We start from the raw sequence: 22,752 nt of genomic DNA, 5'->3' as shown, positions 1-22,752 counted from the left end.
CGGAGCTGCCTTCACACAACAGGAACCACTAATTGCAGCGGCTGTAGATGCAGCCTACGGACGTGCTCTTCCTCCTTCAGAGTGTCCTACAGCAAAACCCCTGTGCGGAACACCTAGCACCTTCTGCGGTAGCCACCACAGTGGCCCGAGCGAGGGTGGGACAGGCTGTGTGATGCTCCTAACGCCACCTGCACCATCCGCTTGCCCTGGCCGCTGTCTCCGAAACCTCTGCTGACAGCTGTGGATTTGCACAGCTGTAACGGATTAAATTTGAGTAAACAGTTTGTGTCGATCGTGCCCAGGCTGGATTTGCATCCTCAGAAGATACAGCTTGCATGTGAGAGGTGAAGTAATACTTGCGAGTGAAAGACTACTGTATCCCCAAACACGGCGGGTGTGATCATCCCGCGTGTGCTGGGCAGAATCTGCTGAGTGCTAACCGACCTCTGCTTTAAATACCCGTTTTCAGGTTAAAAATGCAAACTGTGTAAAATGAGTTACAGCAGGCACAACGCTGCCTCTTCAATTAAACGCTTTTAGCTCTGAAATTTACAGTCCTGGGCAGTGAAAAATGAGGGTGGCTGGGCTGGCTGAAATGTCTTGCACAGAAACATTTTGAGGGGGGGAATTCCCCAGTTTTTGCTCTCTCCGTGCTTGCTGGCGTTTTAAGTGGAAATTTTCTTCCCGCTTTGAAAAAAAAAAAAAAAAAAAAAAAAGTCCTCTTTCTCACAAGACCGCCGGCTCCCCTCCCCGTACCGGGTGGGCGCAGCCCTGAAGAGGCTCAGGCCGGCCCTGCCGGGCTGTTTTCCACAGAGAATCTCCTCAGGGGAGAGGGGTCGCCAGGGACGGCCCCGGCGGGTGCCCGAGGGCCGGGCCGGGCCGGGCGCTGTGAGGGGATGGCGGAGGGGTTGGCCAGGGCCGCCGTCCCCTCCGGCGGCGGGGGGAGCCGGGGCGGCCGCCCCGCATGAGGGGACGCCGCTTCCCTTTGTGCCCTCGGCGGGCCGGCCGCGTTGCCATGGGAACCGTCCCGCCGGCTGCGGCGGGAGGAAGGCGGGTCGTGTGGCGGCGCAAGATGGCTCCCCGAGGCGGCGGGCCGCAGCGTGAGCGCGGGCGGGGAGTGGGGGGGAGGCGGGAGCGGGGAGCTCCCCGCCGCTACCGCGCGTCCCCGGTTGTCGTCGTCCCCCCCCCCCTTCTCCTTCTCCTCCTCACCCTGGACCCTACCCTCCCCTCCGCCGCCCCGCCCCGCCCCGCGGTCGCTGGTGCCGCCGGGCGCCCCTGACAGCCCGGCGCCCAACTTGTGTTCGCAGGCGCGCCCCGCCGCTGATGCCGGAGCCGCCGCGCCAATGCCAGCCCCGCGCCGGCCGGCTAGCTCCCCCCGCCGCCCCCCGGGCCCGCCCCGCCGCCGCCGTCGCCACCGCTGCCGCGATGGCTCTGACCTTGTTCGGTGAGTAACCGCCGCCTCAGCCCGGCGGGCGCGGGGCTGCCGGCCCCCATTGTCTGCCGCACGGCAGCGCCTGGGCGTGGGCGTCGGGCCCGGAGGGGCTGCCGCAGGGCCGGCGCCCGGCGGGGCGGGGAGGGTGGGGGGGAATAACGCGCCCCGTGGGCAGCCCCCGGTACCGGCCGCGGCGTGGGCTCGGGCTGCGAGGAGCGATCGGGGAATAAAAGTTACGGTGCCTCAGCAGGACCCCCCCGCCCCCGACCGGGTCGCCTGAGGAGAAGAGCGGCCAAGCCGTGAGCTGGCTGGTGAGGGAACCCCCCCCACACACACCCCCCAGCTCTCCTGGGGTACGGGGCTTTTAATTGTCAGTAGCGGTCAGATGCGTGTCTATAATTGTGTTTAATATCCCGAATTCCTGAAAGGAGGGTTTCAGGCGGCTGTGAGTGTTGGTTGGGTTCACAGCTGGAGACGGCGTAGCGGGAACCAGCGTGTGAAAACTGTAGTTTTAACTGTTGAACATGTGGGTTCCCTTAAGTAACGTTATTAAGCTTGCTTATGCTTTAATATGCTTAATTTTACAATGGGGAGGGGAAAAAAAAAAAGAGAATCTACAGACTGCTTCTAGCATCATTAGGTAAATGCAACAATGCAAAGGAAAGCAGAAATTAGCGTGACTAACATCAGTACAGAATTAAGAGGATAATCGGGATACTCTTTCCCCTAAGAAGCTCATGCACTGGGAGTAATTTCTAGTGAATAGGTTTAAGTGATGATAGGAAGTCTATTTGTAGCGTTAAGACTGTGGATTTTACTTCCTGTGTAAACAGATAATTTGTTTTCATTCATCTTGTGGTTCGTGGGCTGGTACAATTTCTTAAAAGACTAAAAACTGTCTCCTGGGTTTTCATAAAATTTGACACCTGTTATGTTATTGTGGCATATTAAGCCTTGTCTGAAAACAAGTTTAGCACATGTTGCAAAATAGTTCTCCGTAGATAAAATCTATGCCGTATTGGATTTAGCTACAGTGCTGTCACCTAAATTTATATTTCCTGCCTGAGTTTTTCAGGATGCAGAAGGTTGTAAATCATAGTTCAAGTGGAGTAAACCGTCTCCGTCGTTGTAGGCCTGATCTTGTTACTTGGTTCATGTGAACCCCTGGATTTCAGGAGGAGCCGGTGCAGGTACAGGGGCCCTGCACATTGTTAGTCGCAGGGTGGGCATTAAATTCTTTAATTTAGGAGCACAAGTGAACACAGAGAGTGCTCAAATGGCAGACTGGCTTTTGTAAAATAGCCTATTGTGCATATTACGTTATATCATTGTAACTTCAGCTTGTTAAGAAAAGGTGTAAGTTGTTACACGGACTTTCAAGGTAAATATTGTAGTTGTCCTTAACCAAAAACCAAATTTTTAGGCTATTGCAAATACACACTTTTTCCATGGTGGGTAGTTTATGTGTCATTACAATCTTTGGCTGCAAAAATTAAGAATATTTTAATTTCAGCTTTTAAATAAAATGGCATTGCTAAGTCAGGTACCTGGTTTTTTTTAAACTTACATGATTCTTTTTTAATTCACATGTATTCTATCAATTTAATGACATTTTTCTATTAATATAAATTTGCATTACAAAGTGAATTGAATTAAGTGTTTTTGTGTGCTATCACTGTTGTTAGAGTAAGTGACATTGATACATGTAGAAGATAATGAGCAAAGAGAAGATAGAGTGGGCTGCCCTGCTGTGTGTAGGTTTTAAATAATATCTTGCCAAGGGTAAAGCCTCAAGGTTTCACCCTTTTAAGGAAACGCAAAGTGATGATAAAACAATGCAACAAATAAGGCTAATATGTGTCAACAAATGAATGTGGTGCCTTTTGTAAATGCAAAAGCTTTAGAGTACATCTTAAACTGTGAATGCAAGGGTGGGAGTGGGAGTTGGGGAAATGCAGAAAATGCGCAATGTGTTTGCAGATGAGGTTGTGATTAACTTATGGTTGAGTTAGCACACCTTAATGCGTTGCTGTGTGTCCTCTGAGCTGAGGTAGCTTGCCACACTGTCTCCTAGCATGTAACAAAGACGGACCACAACATGCTTGCTTTGAACTTCAAGAGCAGCATTCAGCCTCTATCTTGATTTTTGGCAGCCTGTGGATAGTTGCGTTTTCAGTTACTGCACAACAGCCGACCCGTAGTAACGCATTAAAAATACAACTCACAAAAGAGTGTTTTTTAATGTATTTCAATGTGAGCCCCTACCAAAGCAACATGAGCAAATCTGGGGAAAGGCAGAATAAATGTGCCAGAATGATTGTATCTGTTTTGAGGGATTAAGCAGCTATAATTGTACTTTTTTAAATTCACACCTATCTTGTAGAACTGTCTTGAGCAAACAGGTGCTGAGGGAGGTGTTTGCTTTTGTTCTGCTTAGTCACATAAATTCTAGGTTCAATATTGCATTTTTTTTTTCTAACCCGTAATGGTATATCACACTGAACCAAATTTCACACATTCCAGGGCTGCTTCTAATAGGATGTGCTACAAAGCGTGCAAAACTTGAGATAAATTGCCATGTCAGCTTGGGGAGGAAAATCCACCAAGTTTGCTGCGTCCCTTTCAATGAGTGCGTGTGTGTGTGAGCACAGCAAGAAAGAGGAGAGGGATGGGAAATGTCATAACATGCTTTCTCCATGCTCTTGATACTGTTTTATGGCTATTTCGGTGCATAGTCCAAAGACTGTACTAAAAGGGGAGAGGAATAAAGATCCGGGTGATGTTGTTGTGAATTCCATATTAAAACGGACACGCGGTTATCAGGCAGTTGAAAGGTCAGGTATGTCTTATTTTTTTCTATTTGCCAGAGTGGTCGGGATTTTCCAGTTCCTGTTGGAACAGTAACTCCTTTGCCGCTGTCCTCAAAGCAGCACCACAGAGCACTGGAGCACTAACTGCAGTTTGCACTCTTTGGAAAGTTGGCTGGAGAAAAGATCTTCTGGTGTATCAGCAGCATTTTTCTGCTACAGAAACAGGCTGTTACCCTTGGGCTGTATGTGTCTCCTGGCTTCTTACTCCTTTTCAGTTACAGCTTATTGTCCAGATTATGATGAAACATTAAAGCACAAAGGAGGAAAACATTAAGACTCTTCACTTTCTCGGTCTTAGTTATTTTAAAATTCTTTTCGTCATCTTGTCATGTTCTCCCAGTCATGATCTTCCAAGGTATCCTGTGCTGAGTGTTGGCTGTATGGAAGGTGGTAGGGAGCTGCCCCTGTTCCCAGAGCGCAGTGGTACACCAGCTGATGAGTGTGTGGTGTGGGTTATGAGGGAGAGGAGGTCAACTGCTCCACAGAGATGGAGAGTAAGAGCAGCCCCTCTTGGAAGCAATCGGAGGTGGGAGAGCATGGAAGTTGTTGACTGAAAACACACTGTTACTTACCAAGCACGCTGGCTACTTCAGGGAAAAGTGTCATCGCAACAGGATTCATAGTTACGCAAAACCATGGTGTCAGAAATGGCCTGTTGTGACCATAGGTGGTCACCCATATGTGACATGGCATTTTGTGATACCAGTAGAAGTAGGGTTTTAACAGTATATTGAGTTTGTGTTGTAGTAGCCAAGCACTTAGAGTCCAGGTTTGATCTAACAGAGGAAAGCAGATCCGCATCAGCAGAAGACTGGAAGACAGTCAATATATGAGAAGCAAAAAAGAAAGTGCTGCCTGATTCTGTTGTTTGTCACAAATAATAGATGTGATAAATTTGATATCCATATTCGTAAATTGCCTACCAAGAGTTGTCAGGGATTATAAAAATGTCTTTGTCCACAAAACAGTGCAGATTTTCACACCTGGTCTGTATAAATATTAGGAACTTGAGTGGATGTCCAATTCTAGTGCTGTTTTTCATCCTACAGGAGATTCACGTTCCCTTACAAAAGGTTGTGGTGATTGCAGGTGTAGCCTCTTTTTTTTCCTCTCTAACCATTTCTTTCTCCCTGCTGCAGCAGCTGGCATAGTGTATAAGCTGGTGTCTTTTCTCTGCTGTTTCAGCACAAAGTCCAGTGGCTTCATGCCCAGCCTTTGTGAAGCTGGGCTGAAGCCACTTAGAATCATAGAATGGCCAAGGTTGGAAGGGACCTTTCAGATCATCCAGTCCAACCATCAACCCAACTCTGACAAAAACCATCACTAAACCCTATCTCTAAGCACTGTGTCTACCCGTCCTTTAAATACCTCCAGGGATGGTCCCTCAACCACTTCCCTGGGCAGCCTGTTCCAACACTTAATAACCCTTTCAGTGTAAAAATTTTTCCAAATATCCAGTCTAAACCTCCCCCGGTGCAACTTCAGGGAGGTTTAGCAGGGAAGCAGCTGAGGATGCCCACTGATTCTGCTCTGCTGAATCCCTGTGAGGGGTAGCAGTTTCGTAGAGACAGGAAGAACAATCAGTTATGTTGCTTATGTTGCTATGGCTAGACTTCTGAGCGCCCATCTGTTAATACCCTAAGCTGTGAGATCTCACAGTGACACGGCTGAGGTGCGTGCTGTCATTCCACTTGGATGACTCAAGTGTGGGAAAGATAACAAACAATGTAGAGGAAAAAGGAGGGGAAGTGTTAAGTTATCCCATTGCTACTGCTGTTTACTTGTGTCTTTGAATGTCCTGGGAAGTGTATAAAGAAAGTGAGCACTGTACTTGAAAGAAAGATAGTTTTATGTTATGTTTTAGCGCTTATGAGCTGTCCTTATGTTTTATGAATTCCATTTCTGTGCATCTGTTTGCTCATCAACTCTCTTGTGTGAACAAAGGAAGACATTTCAAAACAGCCAGGAGAGATCTTCATGGACATACTTGTCATTAGTTATCCATGCTCTTGCTTTCTTGCTCAGAGCGTGGGAATGGATGAAAACTCACCCTCCTGAATATTGGTGGTTAAGAAATGAGAAGTGAAGCAATTCTCTTTTAATCTTTGAAGTGCTTGCACTCTGATGAGTGGCTACAGATGAATGGGATTAGAGACAGAGCTGTAGTCAGCATGACAGATACGGTTATTTAAGGAGATGATGAACAAGGGCGGTTTTTAGAGAAATTTATAGGGAAAATACTAGATGAAAAGAAACAAGCTATACACTGCTACAGGCAGCAAGAATATGACAAAGAAACCAATTATACCTCCATTTCAGGTGTCCATACATTGTTGAAAGAGCACGCAAATATTAATTTGCCCACTTAACAGAATTACTTTCCACAGCTGCAAGCTCTGGTGTCACACTGCATAGAAGTCATTTTCTATGAATCTATTTAGTGCTATGGGTATGAAGCAAACCTTTTGAAATAAGTTCTTCCATACTTGAAGTGCTAATTAACAAATGACTATTTTAAGTTCTATGCATCTGTGATTACTGGTCTCCAGGCAGACTGTACTTACTGTCTTGTAGCTGCTTCGAAAGGCTGGGAATGCTTATGTTGGTACAAGCACATATTTTCTAATGTGGCAGTCTTAAAGAGAGAAATGAAATAACTTCATTGTTCTCTAAATAAGTGTTTTGCTTGTTCAGGGAAGGCTTTTAAATTTTAGAGTGCTTGGTTAGCTTAGTCACAGGTACATAGAAAGTAAATGTTCCTCTTAAAAATGGCTCACAACCAGGTAATGCCTGTGGATTATCTGCAGGCTAGGAAATAATAAAAAATTAATCTGCTTATTTCTTGTCTTATGTGCAGAGCCTTCTAAGAACAGGAGGTAAACAGATCACCTACAATTCAAGTTGTTGTTCTCTGTATTTTTATATGTGGCACTGAACTACACTTAAAACTTGTGGCTAGCTGTGATGGTAAAAGTTTACTGTCAGAACCCCTTAACTAAGGAGTCAGTTTGTGCCAGAGAAGTGTTTTTGAATCTGTTCCTTAACTGGAGTAGGTAATGGAAGTTTGTTCTTGGAATTGGGGCATTTATAGTAGCGCTTTTGTCATTGCAGGGAGCATAAATGTGGAGTGCTATAGGAATGGTACCTACCACTGATGCTTCCAGGACAAAAAAAATGCATGAAGAACTTCATTGCTCATCTTATGCTCTTGAAGCGGTTTTCAAAGTGAATACATAATCCATGTTGCACTGCCTGTGCTAGATCTTTTTCATCAGTAAAGTAATGAACTCAAAGTGATCTTTATAACTGGGTTACAGGAGGTGCTCTTGAAGTGTTAGCCCTTGCTTAAAATACTTGGGCTTCATTCCATGCCGACTGACACAGGCTAATTTTAAAGATTTAAGCAATTCAGCATCTAGTCACAATAGGAACTTCAATTAGTCTAATTAGAGAAAACAATTTAGGGACGTTAGTACAATGTTTGGGCTTTTTTAACAGGATTTTAAAATGAAGGTGATTTGTTAAAAATAGAAACCGTGTTAGAGAGAAACTCAATCATCCGACTCCCATTCAGGTATCTGCGAGGGAAAGTGTCCAAGTGCTGAGAATCCTAAGATTATTTTCTCCTAGGTGCTGTGCTAACCTTACCTAATTTATAGAACCTAATGAAGCAGATAAGGAGAGCAACCTTGAAGAGGTTTTGCTGGCAATGCAATCTCAAGAAAAAATCGAAAGGAAAACCTGCATCGGAACTGGGAAAAGAAGATGGATCTATTAACTAGTAAATTGGTATCAATTGATCAAAATATCAGAGAAGTGGCACTAACACTTATAAACGAGGATGAAAAAAATTCAGTCAGGGATTCTCAGCTTAGCGCTTAGAAGTGTGCTTCATGCAGTGGCTGGTATAAAATTGTGTTTTCTATTAATTATGAATATTGTATAAGAATATTAAGATACCAGAAGTTTGAGGATTGTTGCTGAAACTGGAAAGGGCAGGTCCAGTTGTGTGCACAAGTAATTAATTAAGATGAGGTTTTGGAATTTTCTCCAAAGAGATTTTCTTGCGATATCATCAGCTCAGGCACACCACTGAACGATGACATCCCTTTCCTCTTTGGCATCAAGTGACCTGCTAGGAAGCAGAGACAGTCTGCATAGCATGGAATCTCACCCAACAGTGTTAAAGTGAAATACACTCTGGATCTGAGGATCCAGGAAGAGTTCCCAGGCTTTGCTGATGCACGCTTCATGTCAACCAAGGACTGATGTTTTAGGTGTAAATCTGGGTTTTCTTCTATTTGTTTTAGACTCAGCTGATCCTTTCTGCCTTGTTGGATTTGGGGACTTTATTCTCTTACTAACTCTCTCCAAGAGTTCTTGGTTTTTTTAGACATACTGAAAGATTTCTGTGTGACAGAAAGCATGTCTTGGTGTCAAGAAAATAATGTGTTTACATACAACGGCAGTACCATATTTATGACTTAAATACCACTTTAATCAGTAAACTCAAAGCATAAACTTAATACAAGCCTTTTGGAAGGCTGTGTTATTTTTGCCAAAGAAAAGCACGTTAATCTGGATCTTCCAAGGGTGCTGGCATAGGTAACTGCTCTGTGCAGTCTGACAGTTAACTGTGCGTTGTTAGATGGTTCTTTTTCCTTCTTTTGAACTTGAGGCTGAGCAGCAGCATCTGAGGCTATTCAGCTGCTCCACCTTGTGGACAGAGATCGTACAGTTCTGCAGAGGCGTGTCTTCGGTTGAAATGGAACAGAACAGACCCAAGGCCTGGCCCAAGGGCAGTTTTGTAGTTACTAACAGAATATGAGATGCTTCCTGCTCCCTCGTAAAATCACGAACTGGCTTGGCTGTGATTTCAGTGGGGTGGATTGTATCTGCCTTGTATGTCTTCATAAATGACAGGAGAAAATTAAAAACCCTCTAGATTTCCCTTTTTTGAGTCTGTCTTGAAAGAAGGAAAAGTGTCATTTAAAGTCACTGAAATATTTGGCCTTCTAAAGCACTTAACAATACTGCTAGGACTTTGTGATTGCATGGCATCTGGGCCTCAAGCACCCTCTCTGGCCAGACACAAGAAGATGCTGGGAAGAGTTCCTGCAGTTCTCCATGGTGTTCCCAAGGGTTTACCTGTATGGTGGAGAGGTGGGTCAATGTCCCGGTTCTCGTCAGGGAGAGGAGGGTTGATCACACCCAGCTGGGAAGCCAGGAATATTTGCTGTGTGTGCAACAGCCTCTGTGAACGTGAAAGAGCCGATTGACATATGACATTTCCAGCACTCAAAATATTTGTTCATCTTCTTCGTAGTTACTGGAAAATGTGCTTGTAAAACCCTGTTTATTCCCATGTAATTCTGATTTCCATGATATACTTTGATACATTCATCCCCAAATTTATTTTTGTGACTTTGTTAGCCATTCTGTTACAAGCATCGTGGAGAGACTGTCAGCCTGCTTAGCTTTTGGTGAAAATTTTGTTTAATGCTGATAGGATGTGATAATGTGGTCTGCTTTTTCACATGACCAAATCTGAGTCCCCTGGGAGAATGCATTAGGAAAACTGCATCCTCTGGTTGTGCGCCACTGTCAAAGTTGCAAGCTAGACCTTGCTGCTCGCAGTAGCTGTGCTTTTGGTCTCGGTCATTTCTGTGGGGAAGCCCACAGTCATGTCCATCTTCAGTGCAGGTGGCAGGATCTGGCTCTGTTGAACGAATGCCGTGGTTGGGGATGGATGTTCCTGATGCTGATGGGAGGTGGTGGTTCCCTCTCCACTCCACTCCTCCCCATCTCCCTCACCTTCCTTTGTTGCAAGAGCAGCTGCTTATAGGTAGCTTTGCCATTTAAGAAGCTGAAATAAAAAACATAGTTTCTGACCTTGATCAGAAACTGAATGTCCTGGGGCAGCATGCTTGTGGGAAATTCCTACTCCAAAAGTAAAGGTAAAACACTATTTCCTAAATACTGGAATTGTTTTGTTGCCCACTGCATGGTGCTGTGCTACAGTGGCCAGCAGAGCCACAACTGCAATCACTTAAATTATATAGCAAGTACAATACAGCATCATGTACAAAGTCTTTGAGCACTGCTGCGGCAATGGAGAAGGAAGTATAAAATTATTCCTCGTGCAGAGTAAATGTGGGACTGTGAAAAACAGAATGATAGTACAGCTCTGAAAAACAAACCAAGAGCTTTAGTGCAGTACCAAACTGTTCCTTGCTCTTGCGTTGGCCAGGTACAAGTCAGTCTCCTCAATGCTGAATTAGTATCTGATATGTATACAATCCAGAGCAGTCTATAAAAGTTGCTGATAATTATTTCGTAGGGCTAGTCTTCCATACTTTTTCCTCTGTGCTTTATGGTTTCCATATGAATCTGGACACAACGCTTCAGTGCGATCTTGAATCATTTTTCATTTAAAAAAAAACAAACCCCAACCCAAAAAAACACAACTCACAAAAAAAACCCCAAACAGGATGTAGCTCTTCCTTACCTCTGCCTTACTGGCTGAACATGCACACATGGGTATATCCTTCCAATAAAGGAAGCATGGTTTTGACACAGCAATTAATTTTACTGATTTCCTTTTCAGACTTTTCAAAGAGTACATTTATAAATGGGACTTGAAAGTTTTGGAAGAAATCTTCACTGGTTTAATAGAGGCAGAGAAGCATTTAAAAATAAAATAGTGATTCTTCTTCCTGGTGAGAAAACATTCAAAAACTTTGTGTTGCATATTATTTCAATGATCAAATTTATACGGTAAAGGAATTATGTCAGGTACATTTTTATTGAGAAATAATATTTGTAGTGTAACAAGGTAAATATTTGCAAGTATGTAAAGGAAAATTACCAACACACACCCCTCCTCCGCCCCCCCCCCGAAAAAAAACAAACCAGAAAAACAAAGTTGTTTGCAGCAGTGAGCTCATGTGCGTATGGCTGTGCTGTTGCTTTATTGTGGTTCTCGGGGAGTTCCTGGCTTCACTGCGTATCTGCCAGCTTCCACATGGTGTCAGAGCAAGCTGTGGTCACAGCCCCCTCCCAGCACCCCTGCCTGCCCCTTGGTGGCAGAGCAGCAAGTGTATCAGTAACTCGATGGAGCATCTCTTATTCCTTAGCTTTTATTGAAACTGTACTGTATATGAAGATACCTTCCACCCCGATCCACCTCCGACTGCATCAGACCAAAGCAAGATGATTGTTTTGCCCTAACTTGCTCTTCTGCAGGTTCAGAATTTGCAGGAGGTGAAAACGTAGCCCCAGTGTCACTGCCACCCCGAAGTATGGTGAGCCCTGGGATGAGACAGAGTATGCTGCGCTCCTGGGACGGTAACTCAGGGGGATGCCATGAGATGAGGGAGTTGCAGACTGCTCTGTCTGAGGGAGAGCTCACAGAGGTTAACTCGGCTGCTAAGCTTGTTTTTTTCCACTTAGTAGAAAGGCCTGTGAGAAGCAGGAAGAGCTTTTTTCTGCTTCTTAAATGCTTTGTTGATGGGATAGCCCTGCTGTTAGTCATGAGTTTTAACTGTAAAAACTCTTCCTTTTTTGGAAGGCATCTCGCTTCTCCCATTGCCGTGCAAGAACAGCCGTGGAAGACATAGGTGGGGCTTGCCGTATCTCAGAACTGTATTAGCATCTACCCTGATTTCTGTATGGAAATCCTGTGTATCGCAATCTCTGACAATTGCTTGCAGCGTTCTGTCTCCCCACAGTCCCAATCAATCCACGTAGGTAGGCCAGGACCATTTTTAAACTATAAACTGGATTTTTGATCTGTCACATGCTACAGCTCTCCATGTGTCTGTCTGTATGTATTTTCCCATGCTGCCAGTTGCCATGATGGGGTTCTTTTTATAAAGTCAAAGTAGAGCTCAAGACACCAAAAAAGCTGTTACCCAAAGAGGCAGTGCTGGCTGGGGGGTTATTGGGTTGGCAAGACTTGGGAATAGAGACACTGATCTCTGATCTGTAGGATGACTTCATCTACGTGGGTCTCTGCTGCTCTTGCCAGCAGCTGTTCCTATTTTCTGTTTAGACGTGACGTTCTGTAGGACAAAGTCTGCTTTTCACTTGTGGACATTCTCACAGGGTCTCAGTTCCAGTAAGGATGCATCAATATCCCAGAAATGCAGCTAATAATTGTTGAAAACCTCCTGTTTAACATGGTGCCACGATAGAGTGAGAGGTAATAAACCTGGGTTTCCATTATTTGCGGACCGATTTGCCTGTGGAAAAAAGGAGAAATAACTTCAAAACAGAGACAAGAAAACCATCTGAATTAATTTCCTGGCTTGGGGGGGGGGGAAGTATGGAGTTACCCAGAAAAGTACTTGGAGGTTATGCCCGAGCATCGATCGTATTGAGCTTTCTGGCCAGCTCTCCTGTTCCTACTGGGCAGTGACAAACCTTTGTGCTCAGCTCTCCTTCCATCAGCCTGTTCCCAGCTCCCCCGCCTGCACAGCTCTGTTTTCATCCTCCCAAAATGAAGGGACAAATGGTGGGCCCATGCAGAAAACCTCTCAGTGTTTGCAGAGCTGCTAAACGACCTTCAAGATGATCGTTCGGCTGTTGCTCCAGCCCCACAATGTGCTGGGTGGCGCAGGAGTGGACCCAGAGCACAGCTTCACCACGGACTGGACCTTGCGCCTACTCTCTCTCCTTTCTCTGGTTTCTGCCTAGTGCAGCAGATGAACTTGCAGAGGAGGAAAAGAGTTATGAAAAAGATGGTTTTAATTCTATGAACAGGGAGAGGCTGGTGGGTAATTATCTTTTGCCATAGTTCTTTGGCTGCAGTTACAATAGTGAGACAAGGAATTGCCAAAAAGGAATGTGAAGTTTTTAGCTTTTCTTCCTGGAGCATCCTTCTTTGGACTATTGGAGGCCTCTTGGATGTTTATATGAGAACAGGAAGAGGTAAGGAATGACACTTGGAGCTTTCATACTGGGGAGGAGTTCACAGCAACTGAAGAATGACTTTTGGAGTAAAAACTTAATTGCAATTCAAGAAAAGACATCCCACCACATTGTGTCCATTTCCCTTTCTCTGACCCTGCCAATAATGTTTTTTAGGAGTTTCCTTCATGACACTATAAAAAACGATCCTGATTCCAGGCAAGGGTACTTTACTTGGTAGTCTGTCCTCCTCCTCCCAACCACGAGTGTTGATGTATTGCATCTGTTCTGGAAATAAGGACGTAAATACAAGCCATATTTTTGCATGAGCAATGGCGTGTGTTATTGATGACTGTTTTAGAAAATGAAAAGTCTGTTTGTAATAAGAATCGTAATAGCTTTGTTATAACTCTGATGGGCTAAGAATTTAAATGGGTCAAGTTTGGGGAAGGAGAAGCAACAGCATCTATTAGACCATCTGACACAGTTAGAGAGATACGTGCTTTGGAACATGTGAGTCCGTCTTGAGGCCAGTTATAACAGGAGTCAGAAATCAGATCTGCTCTTAATTTTCTCCAGGTGACTCTGATTTTTGCCTGGGCTGCTAATGGGTGGTTTGGTTTTGTTTTGTTTTTCCCCCAGGAGGCTCATGAATGCACAGCAGCTATCTTGGTCTAAAATGCAAGGGAGGACAAGTTCTCAGCAGATTTTTACCAATGGGTAGGGAAGCAGGGTCAGTGTTGTGCTCTTTTGTTGCGGTTCAGCTTTTGGTAAAGCCCCAACACTATTTAAAAGTCTGTTTTAGAGCAGGAAGGTGAATGTATGTTCATTATCTCAGTGCTGCGTATGGAAAAAAAAATTCAAAGCAGCCAAGCGAACAGTGATAAAACATGCCTCCCCCTTCAGCAAATTAGGGCATTATGCAGTGGATGGAGGGGTTGTATTTCAAAAGTGCCCGAAAGCTCATCCTTTAGTTAGGGTCTCTTCTGCTCAACCTTGAGCAGACTGACTTCTACGCAGGGGAGGGGATTAATTTACAGCTAGAAGACACTTTTATATCATATCATATTGGTTTTTTTCATTATTAGGGTGACTGCTCGGAATATTTGTGTAATCGAGCTCCAATCAATATTCCCTGTTAGATATGTTAGAGAAATCAAGACAAAGACATATTTTTGTGAATGCCTTGAGGCACTGGCTGTAACGGTTGTCACTGACTTGAAGTTACGGTAAAACTGATGTGCCCTTGTTGGTATTATTAATGTTTGGAAGAAGTAAAACAAGTGATGGGAAATGAGCTCAGTCTCTGTGCAGGCAGACTTTTAAAATTGCACACAAAGAAGGATTTGTGGAAACAAAAAATAGGAAAGGAAATGTCCAAGGGTAAATGTTTTCTCCTACATTACTCTTTGCTATGGTCGGAATGAGAGCAATGTAAGAGCAATAGCCTCGGCAGGTATTTCTGCAGGCTTTCAAGCAAACTTCACTGACCATGTTGGAAACAGCGTCTCCAATGAGAACCAGTCTGGAGTTAATCCAGGGAAGTTTGATTACAGTGTTCAAGTTTGTGTTAACCTGATGCTACTCTGAATTGCTTCAAGACTTTACTGTACTGATACAGAAGATACTTGGACAAATTATCTGTCAAATCTAAAAGATGCAGTTCATCCAATAAAGGCATATTTCTGTCAATTTTGAACTTGTAAAATTAACTCGCAAAAAGACTGTTCAAATAAGCCTTAGGGAGGGTGGGAAAATGCCTAACTCATTGATCCAGCACTTTGGGGATGCAGCCAGCCACAGACAGTTTTGCCACAATGAGTTTAAAAAAAATAATTGACAAGCTGTTTTTCTTTGAAATGCATAAATTAAAGAGGCATATTTGATTTTGAGAACATTTTCAGTTGGAAGGTGTTTATTGTGTAAACCAGACATTGTGGGATACCTTTGAGTTTGTAGAGGTCCTATAGCGAGATGAATCAGAGGGTGACAGAGAGCTGGTGCCTGGCTGTTGCTGTACTTACAGGTAACCTGCAGAGCCATGTCAGGTAGCGTTTCCCATCATGTCTGTCTTTTCTCGGGAAGCGAAGACAGTGTTCCCAGAAATGCTGAAAACTGGCTGCAGCGTGTTGTCTGGGTGCTGTGATACCCTGCTGGGAAGGAAAGCAACATTAAATTCTGTCTTTGTTAAATGCCCACAAGGTGGCACTTGTTATCTTTTTACCTCTCTGAGGTCTAAATTTTTATGCTTGCAGCAACACTAAGAAATCATTTTAGAGGTTTTGAAACTTTTCTTAAACATAAGCTAACTGTGCTTTCATGGGAGGGGTATTTCCCACCCCTCCATTAAACTACGGCCAAGAGAAAGAGAGCAATAGCTGTGTTTGGCTTGTGATCATGGCACATGTGAAAATTCCAGCTTAAAATTAAAAAATAGTTTTAATTTTTTTTTGTTATAAAGGATTTTTAAAATGTTTATTTGTCACCACTCGTGCAGTCAGATGACACTATTTATCTGGCAAAGATGAGGAAAAATGAGTACTTGCTTCCCTTACTTGGGTTAAATGAAAATCTAGAAACAGATCACTTGCAACCTGGCCTAATCACTTAGAAGATAAGTTCATTTAACAGCAGCAGTCCCTGTGATAGGCAAAATATTACTCATTAAAATTTTTCCATCATTCATAAAGAGGCAGTAATAGTAGATCTGCTAATAAAGGGCATTGAACTCTAGCTGTTGTCGGTGGGTCTTTTATTCAACCCCATTAGAAGCATTCCCACAGAATTTATTATTGCCAGATCAGAGGTTTGTGGAGCCCAGGATGCTAGTGTGATCTCTTTCCTCTCTCCCCCTCGAAACTGATGAAATTATTCAGTGCATGCCCTTCTTTAAGCCCTTTCACTTTTGCCGAGAGTGCTTTCTTGTCTCCCACTTGGTCATACTAGAGAAATGGCAGTAGCCCTTGTCGTTTTCTGGGCGTTGTTCACGCTTGCTTTCTCTTAATCATTTTAACTCCACTAATAATTAGAAATCTAATTATACTTGTTTGGAGTGGTATAGGCAAAACCATGTGAGGACGAAAGGTCCTCCCGTAATAACATTTGTCCCATTAAAAAATTCCTGGGTCACAGTGTGTGTGATGTAGCCGCATCCTGTAGTTTTCCTGATGCTTTCATTACCAGTGCCTGTTTTCACTGGTTTGTATCTTTCCCTTAGATTGCATTGTACTCTTGTTCTCCTCCCAGGTGCGAATGCCTTTGGAAAATGTGAAGAAAATAAATTCATCTGCTTTTGTTTTCTTGCTTAAGTCAGTCAAATACAGTTTAATTTTAAAAATCTAAAGCAGCCTGGGTGCATGGGGTTTTATGGACATGAAGGAGTGTAGCTACCTTGCGCCAAAGGTCAAGGCAACAGAGTAAACCTTTGCATACGGGGAGTTGTCGCTGGTGACTGTGCCCTCTGCCCACAGGCTTGAGCGTGTCCCTGTAGGTGGATGGCTTTAGCGGTGGAGTGACTTTCTTGTGTGCCAGCTTCTCCAGGGCTGGCCTGGAAACGGTTGGATGCGGTTGAGCTGGCTATTTATCAAACACACATATAGAATATATGTTCCTTTTCTGGGTTAGATGAAGGTGGCCCGTCCACCTAGTCATAGTCAGTAGTTGGTATCACCCAGAGATGCGTCATGTTATCATAATCACTACAAGATCCCAATTCATCCCACCTTTTACCCCCCCCAACGTAAATTTATTAAAAACAGCCATAATCGGGTCGTTACAAGTCACAGCTGGCATAATCAGGTCAATATTTGTATACTTGCTTGTAAGCTGTGCATTCTGTCAAATCCGAATCAATACCCATGTGCAATTCTTAGTGCAAGTACATAGAATTACTGCTTTTAGATAATCCAACCCCTCCAAGTGCCCTCATCCCGGTTCCTGTAGGGTAGTTACCCTGGATCTTCTCCATAAGTGCCCATCGGCAGGAGGATCTTTTCCAGTCACTAGGACAGACGTTGGCAGCGATCGAGTTACTGTTCATGGGTGTTCTGGCCCCTCCAGCGGTCCTTTCTCTGTGTCCCATGGGATGTACATCCCGAATCTTCTCCATTAGTGCCTGACAGCTGGAGAATCTTTTCCATTCACCAGGATAGGTGCTGGTGGCGACTGTGGCTCTTGATGAGGGGCCACCCCGTCACCCCCCATCTCTGAGCCATTAATGTCACAGTCCATGTGAGGGTTGTCCTAAGTCAGGCGCCCATGCTCAAGAGCTGTCCCAGCTGTGCCCAACTTTAAACCTCGTGGTCCGAGGCCCCAGGCAATGATTCACCGATCATATTGCCAGTGTTTGTAACCTCTGTCTGTCACTTGCTGTCCCCTGGCAGGAGGCAAAGTGGGTAAGCTGGCAGTAGCTCCTTTCCACCTAGAGGCCATTCGCCTCTGTGATCAGCCTGCAATGGTGTCTGCCTGCTTGAGGAAGAGCCTTGATATGTCTTAAAAAGTTTTCAAAGCTCTTTTTTCTTTTTTTTCTTAATTGAAAGGAGATTGTGTGCCAAGAGTAAGATTAAAGTGGCATCAAAGACTCAATAACGGTCTAGAAGTATCAGTCATCATATACAGAGTGTCATAGGGTATATTGCATATTTGGGAATCGGGAGAAAATGTGGCGCTCGGTGCCTGTTCTCAGCCCTGCGGGGATCTTCCCATAAACAAAGGAAATTCTGTGACGCCCTAGTTGTGAAACCTCACGTGTTTTCCACTCGGGCCCAGACCACACGTGTCAACAGGTTCTTGTCATTAATGTCTTTGTTTTTAGGGACTAATAAAGCGACATTACTTTTGGATTAACATTATTTATTCAGTCACTTTTAAAGCCCAACATTTTTTGTAACACAACAATATAATAGTTTTTATTTAAGAGATGGGGAATATACCAAAAAGTTGCCTGAGATCTCTAAAAAAGCATGGTGTTAAGCCCATGTGAGGTATTTGAGTCAGAACTAATTTGTTACCCCCGTGCTGTGGAAAGGCAAAGACAAGACAAGACTGAGCCAGAGGATCGTTTCCCTGTTTATATTCATGTGGAGGAACGAAATGCTGAAGAAGTGTTTGTTCCTAAGAAAACATTTCATGCAAGGCAAGAAAGGCTGACAACGGCTTGCTTTCCTGTTTGCTGAGCACCAGCTGAAATGAACTTCTCACCAGCCTCTGGCAGCAGTGTGCGTGGTACCCTGCTTGCCAGGGCAGGGCTGGGTTGGTTTCTGCAGGACCTCGTGTGACGGGCAGGTAGCAACGCACGGCACTTCTTGCTCTTTGCATCAGGGCTCTGGCTCTGCCCAACACCCCATTACAGATCGTCATTTTACTTACCGCCTGCTGATGGCAGAGGCATAGCGGAGGGCTGGAGAGATGCTTTGTGGAAAAAAATGTGGATTCCTAGGTCTCTCCTAGGAGTGACAAAGGACCTTTGCTGTGTGCCCTTCCTTCTTCAGTACACATGCAATGGACCGGGATATTTTGGCCGTTCTCTGCACCCTCTGCCCTGCCGCCCCCTCTCCTGGAGCCACCTGCCACCACCTTCACCTCCTCCTGCTGCCGGGAGCATGGGGGCTTCTGCAGAATGCTTCCAGCGCTGCTGGGTGCTGCCACAGTCAGCGATCAGCTTCTCATACTTACCCTGAAACCATAGTATTGTAGCCCATCTGTTTTACTACTGCTGCCCAGGGCGGTGGCAGTATTCATCCTTTAATTACCTTAATGCTGTTTGAGTTTTATTTTGGTTGGAGTGCATAAAAGCCCTAAGTGCTAGGGTCTGCTTGGCTGCTTCTTAAAATGCTTCATGGTGGCTTAAACTTAGTTTCTGAAATGCTGTTGGCACTTGCACTCTGAAAAACAGAGATGAAACAACATTTTCTGTTTAACTGCGCTGTTTTTGTGCCTTGAGAATCTCACCAGCAAATAAATTATGGCTTTATTTCTGTAAGTCAAGTGATTTTTATTTGCATCCTTTGGGCATAGAGAAGGTGCTAATAAGGAAGATTTTGAGGCTGAGGAAGAATTTTCTAGAAGTTGTTTTTTGGGCACAAAAAGGAGTCTGTTGTATGGGTCAGCAAACGGCCACATCCGCTCCTCCTGCATCTCTCCAGGAGTTAAATTTTGATACATGCTGCTGCCAAACAAAGCAAGATTAGCATCTCAAAACACATGTTAACACTTACTGGTTAGTGCCTAGGCTGTAGCTTACAGAAGAACGTTTTATACTTTCTTGCGTCTTTTCATATTTATCACTTAGACCGTTCTTTGGTCCTGGATGATTTCAGAAAACATGAAATTAAACTTTCTTCTCCTGATCGTGTTGATGTTTGGTGTGCATGGCTAAGAACTGGCCTCTTCCACAAGGTTCACCACCTGAGGTCTCACCTGTGTTCAATAGGGATATTGCCAAATGAAATCAAAGTCTGGGGCAAGAGCTGCTGCGTCAGCAGATAGTTGATTATTTCCTCCCAGACAGTGTTAAACTCATCTCCAGCGTGATGTTACAGATCACCATGCTGCAGGGAGTGACATACAGTAAAAGACAAATAAAACTGAATTCTCTACAGGAAACTTCACGATAAGTCCTAAATTGCTTTATGGGGTTACCATACGTTGTTAAGCTGCTGCTGCTCTACCCTAGAGCCGGCTGATCTTCAGTGGGGAGAGGGAAAGAACCATTTCAAGCAGAGGTAAACATTTTTATTCTTTCTATAAAAGGAATACACAGAGACAAGCAGTCTAAACAGTTTGAGGCTATAGTAACAGTTTTCACATCTACAGTTAAAATGTACACTCTGAAAGAACTACAGTTGTCCAGATTTATATAAGGGATAAAATGGAAATGGGTAAGAAAGAAGGAAAATAATGAAGGAAAACACTATGTTGTAATGTGACAATTAGTCACATTTGTGTTTATGGAAAAATGCGAGATGTTCTCATAGCATTTGTGTCTGTATATGAACTTCTCCTAAATGGCTGTATGATTTTCTATTCCAGAAGCACTTTTTTGTGCAAGCATGTATTTCTGATGATGACTGTCTGCTTTTCACTTCTTAATTGCAGATGGTTCACACCCAAGATGCATAGTTTCCTTTTTCTTTCATTAATTTCTGTGCTTAAAGGAGGGTACGCTGGGCCCAGAAAGCAATGGTCCTGCCCCACTGGACATTTCTGAAAGTGCTAAGGATTATTTAAGAAATTGGGATGGCTTCTGTCCTTGAGCATTGGAGAGAGAGAGACGGGCTGGCAAACAGTTGCCCTTGGAGAAGCTGAGAGACAGAGAACCTGTCACGTAGGGTACTCAAGAAATGTAGGTCCACATAGGTCCGTGCCTAACTAGAAGCACCAGCTGTTATGGGTCTATGATAAGATGCTTGCTTTGAAGATGAGTTTGATTTTGCTATTGGTTCAGGAGCAAAAACTGATTCCACAGGGTAAAGGACTGTAAATGTATCTTCATGTGTCCTGCAGCATTGCTTCCTCCCACCCCTTTACCTTGCATATCACTTTGGGTCTCAGTGGGATTTCAAGCAGTGCATCAACTTAAGATATTCTTACTCTTTTCTTTACACATGCATACATATTTATACTATGATAGGTCTATTTAGGAGCTTAAAAGTACAGTTTTGTGCATACATCTGTTTCTTTTCTAATCTGTTTCAGGCTGAAAAATTATTAGATACCAGTATGGATTCAGGGTAGAGAATTTGAAGAAGTCCCATTATATTATGTAAACATAAAACTTACACCCTTCTAATCAGAGCAAAATCCTGAAGAACTGAAAAACTGTCATTGCTTGAAATAGTGGGATATTATCAAAACGCCTTCACTTTTAAAGGTTAGGAAGACTATTCAGCACCAGCATCTGTGAGTTTGAAACTGGGCTGAGTTCGAAAAGTGGCAATGTATGTACACGGCCAGTGTGCCTGATGGAAGATGTGCTTGCTGATGAGAGCGCCTTCATGCTGGCAAAAGGCTCCCCAGTGTTGGTAGGATCAGCTTATGCATTTCTGTTTTCTGTAGTGCTCCAGACCTTTGGAGAAGAGCAGCTTTAAGCTGAATTGCGTCTCACTTAAGGCAGAAAATACAGTTAAGATAAAACATGATGCACAGCTTGTAGAAAATGATTTTATTTTATCATGGAAGCATTTAGCAGAGCTGAGATACTGTGCTGATGGGAGCTGTACAAAATCTGAGAACTGACAGCATAGAGTTTATTGCGTTAATTAGAATGTGGTACAGTGTTAGTGAGAAAATGTATTTTGAGTTTAGCATTTTCTGTGTTTTTTTTATCATGCCTTAAAGTGCTTTTTGGGTACTTCAGATGCCTAATTGGAGATGCTGTATGTGGAAGCCTGTGCTATCTGAAAATCGAGCCCTTTTCCTAATAGTGCATTTCAAAATACTGATGATGTGTTAAATGGGACCACATTGATTAATCTTTAAAAACAGATAACTAACACACTGGTCTGATGTTTATGCTCATTCTGTTTTATCTTTCTGTAGTGGAGTGGTTTTAGCAGTAGAAACGTTCTTGCACAGAAACAAGCACTACAGACCCACTGCTGTACCGTTATTACTGCGCTGTACTTGCTGCTACAGTATTTTATATCAGATACCTTTTTTTATTATTATTATTTTTTAAATCACAATAGAAATGACCTTTTGTTTTTTCATTACCTCATGTGGGATGGCCGGAGGGTATTCTCACACTGTAAAGGCAGTAAAGCTCACCGACAGATTTTCTAACAAAGTCCTTGTGCACAGCTGCATGACATAAATCATGCCTTGCAATTTCTGAATGTTAAATGTTTGTTGTATGAAAGTTACTGCTGTTCTTGCCTGACTTTAACAAGGCTTGAGGTTTTTTGTTTGGCACAAATATTGTTGCTTTTCAGTTTTAGAATCATGCTGCCCTTAGTTGTAACAATTACATGGCTTGAGCGCGAGCAAGTATAGGTTAGACTGCCAAGATATTTGTATTTTCGTAACAGTCAGCTCATATTTTACAAATGCAGTGTGTGTTGTCCTTTCCTTAAATTATTTATTTGTAAATTCAACTGGTGCATATATTGCCAAAAACCAGACTGCAGCAAAAGAAAATTCATCTAGTGAGCTGAGAGTTTGTCTAAACCCGTTATTTTTACTTGCAAGTAAAAAAAAGGGCAAGTTTTGCCCTTTTTCCATGTGACATGGCAGTGCTAAGGATCGCATTACAACGCTTCTGGAATGAATCGACTTGCACTGCCTTAATTAAAGGTATCAAAGTAGGAATGAATAACCACAGCTGCATTTGTTGCTGCTGATTTTCTTTCACTGCCGTAGTACAGCGCGGGCTGCTGAAGGTCTCTGTGCAGATCGGAGGTGCTCTGGCTGATCCCCAGGATGTGGTAGCGCATCTGCAGGACTTTCCAAAGATCAAACCCCATCATATGCTGGGGGATGGCAGTTTGACTAATTGCTGCCTTAATAATAAAGTCATAATGAATTGTATTTATAAGCCCCACT

At 43.7% G+C, this 22,752-nt stretch overlaps 1 protein-coding gene and 1 long non-coding RNA gene across 3 annotated transcripts in view; one reads left to right on the top strand and one right to left on the bottom strand.

Moving 5' to 3' along the window:
* The first annotated feature begins 762 nt into the window (after positions 1-762).
* The window catches only part of CHN1 (chimerin 1), a 106,520-nt gene continuing 84,530 nt past the window's right edge, over positions 763-22,752 (top strand). Inside the window, exons 1-2 of one of the 2 annotated variants that reach the window (XM_063340472.1) lie at positions 763-1,100; positions 1,308-1,444. In XM_063340472.1, the coding sequence (XP_063196542.1) occupies positions 1,324-1,444 (121 nt within the window). In that variant the 5' untranslated portion in view covers positions 763-1,100; positions 1,308-1,323. The remainder of the gene's footprint in view (positions 1,101-1,307; positions 1,445-22,752) is intronic. The other variant, XM_063340470.1, reaches the window with a different exon arrangement.
* LOC134518150 (uncharacterized) overlaps positions 11,293-22,752 on the bottom strand; it is a 40,231-nt gene continuing 28,771 nt past the window's right edge. The window contains exons 2-3 of the long non-coding RNA XR_010071884.1: positions 15,237-15,362; positions 11,293-12,545 (exon numbers count right to left, since the gene is read on the bottom strand). This is a non-coding gene — a long non-coding RNA (uncharacterized LOC134518150). The remainder of the gene's footprint in view (positions 12,546-15,236; positions 15,363-22,752) is intronic.

Source organism: Chroicocephalus ridibundus, chromosome 7 (genome assembly GCF_963924245.1).
Source record: "Chroicocephalus ridibundus chromosome 7, bChrRid1.1, whole genome shotgun sequence".
In the NCBI taxonomy this organism is placed as follows: Eukaryota; Metazoa; Chordata; class Aves; order Charadriiformes; family Laridae; genus Chroicocephalus; species Chroicocephalus ridibundus.
This window is presented reverse-complemented; position numbering and strand designations above follow the sequence as displayed.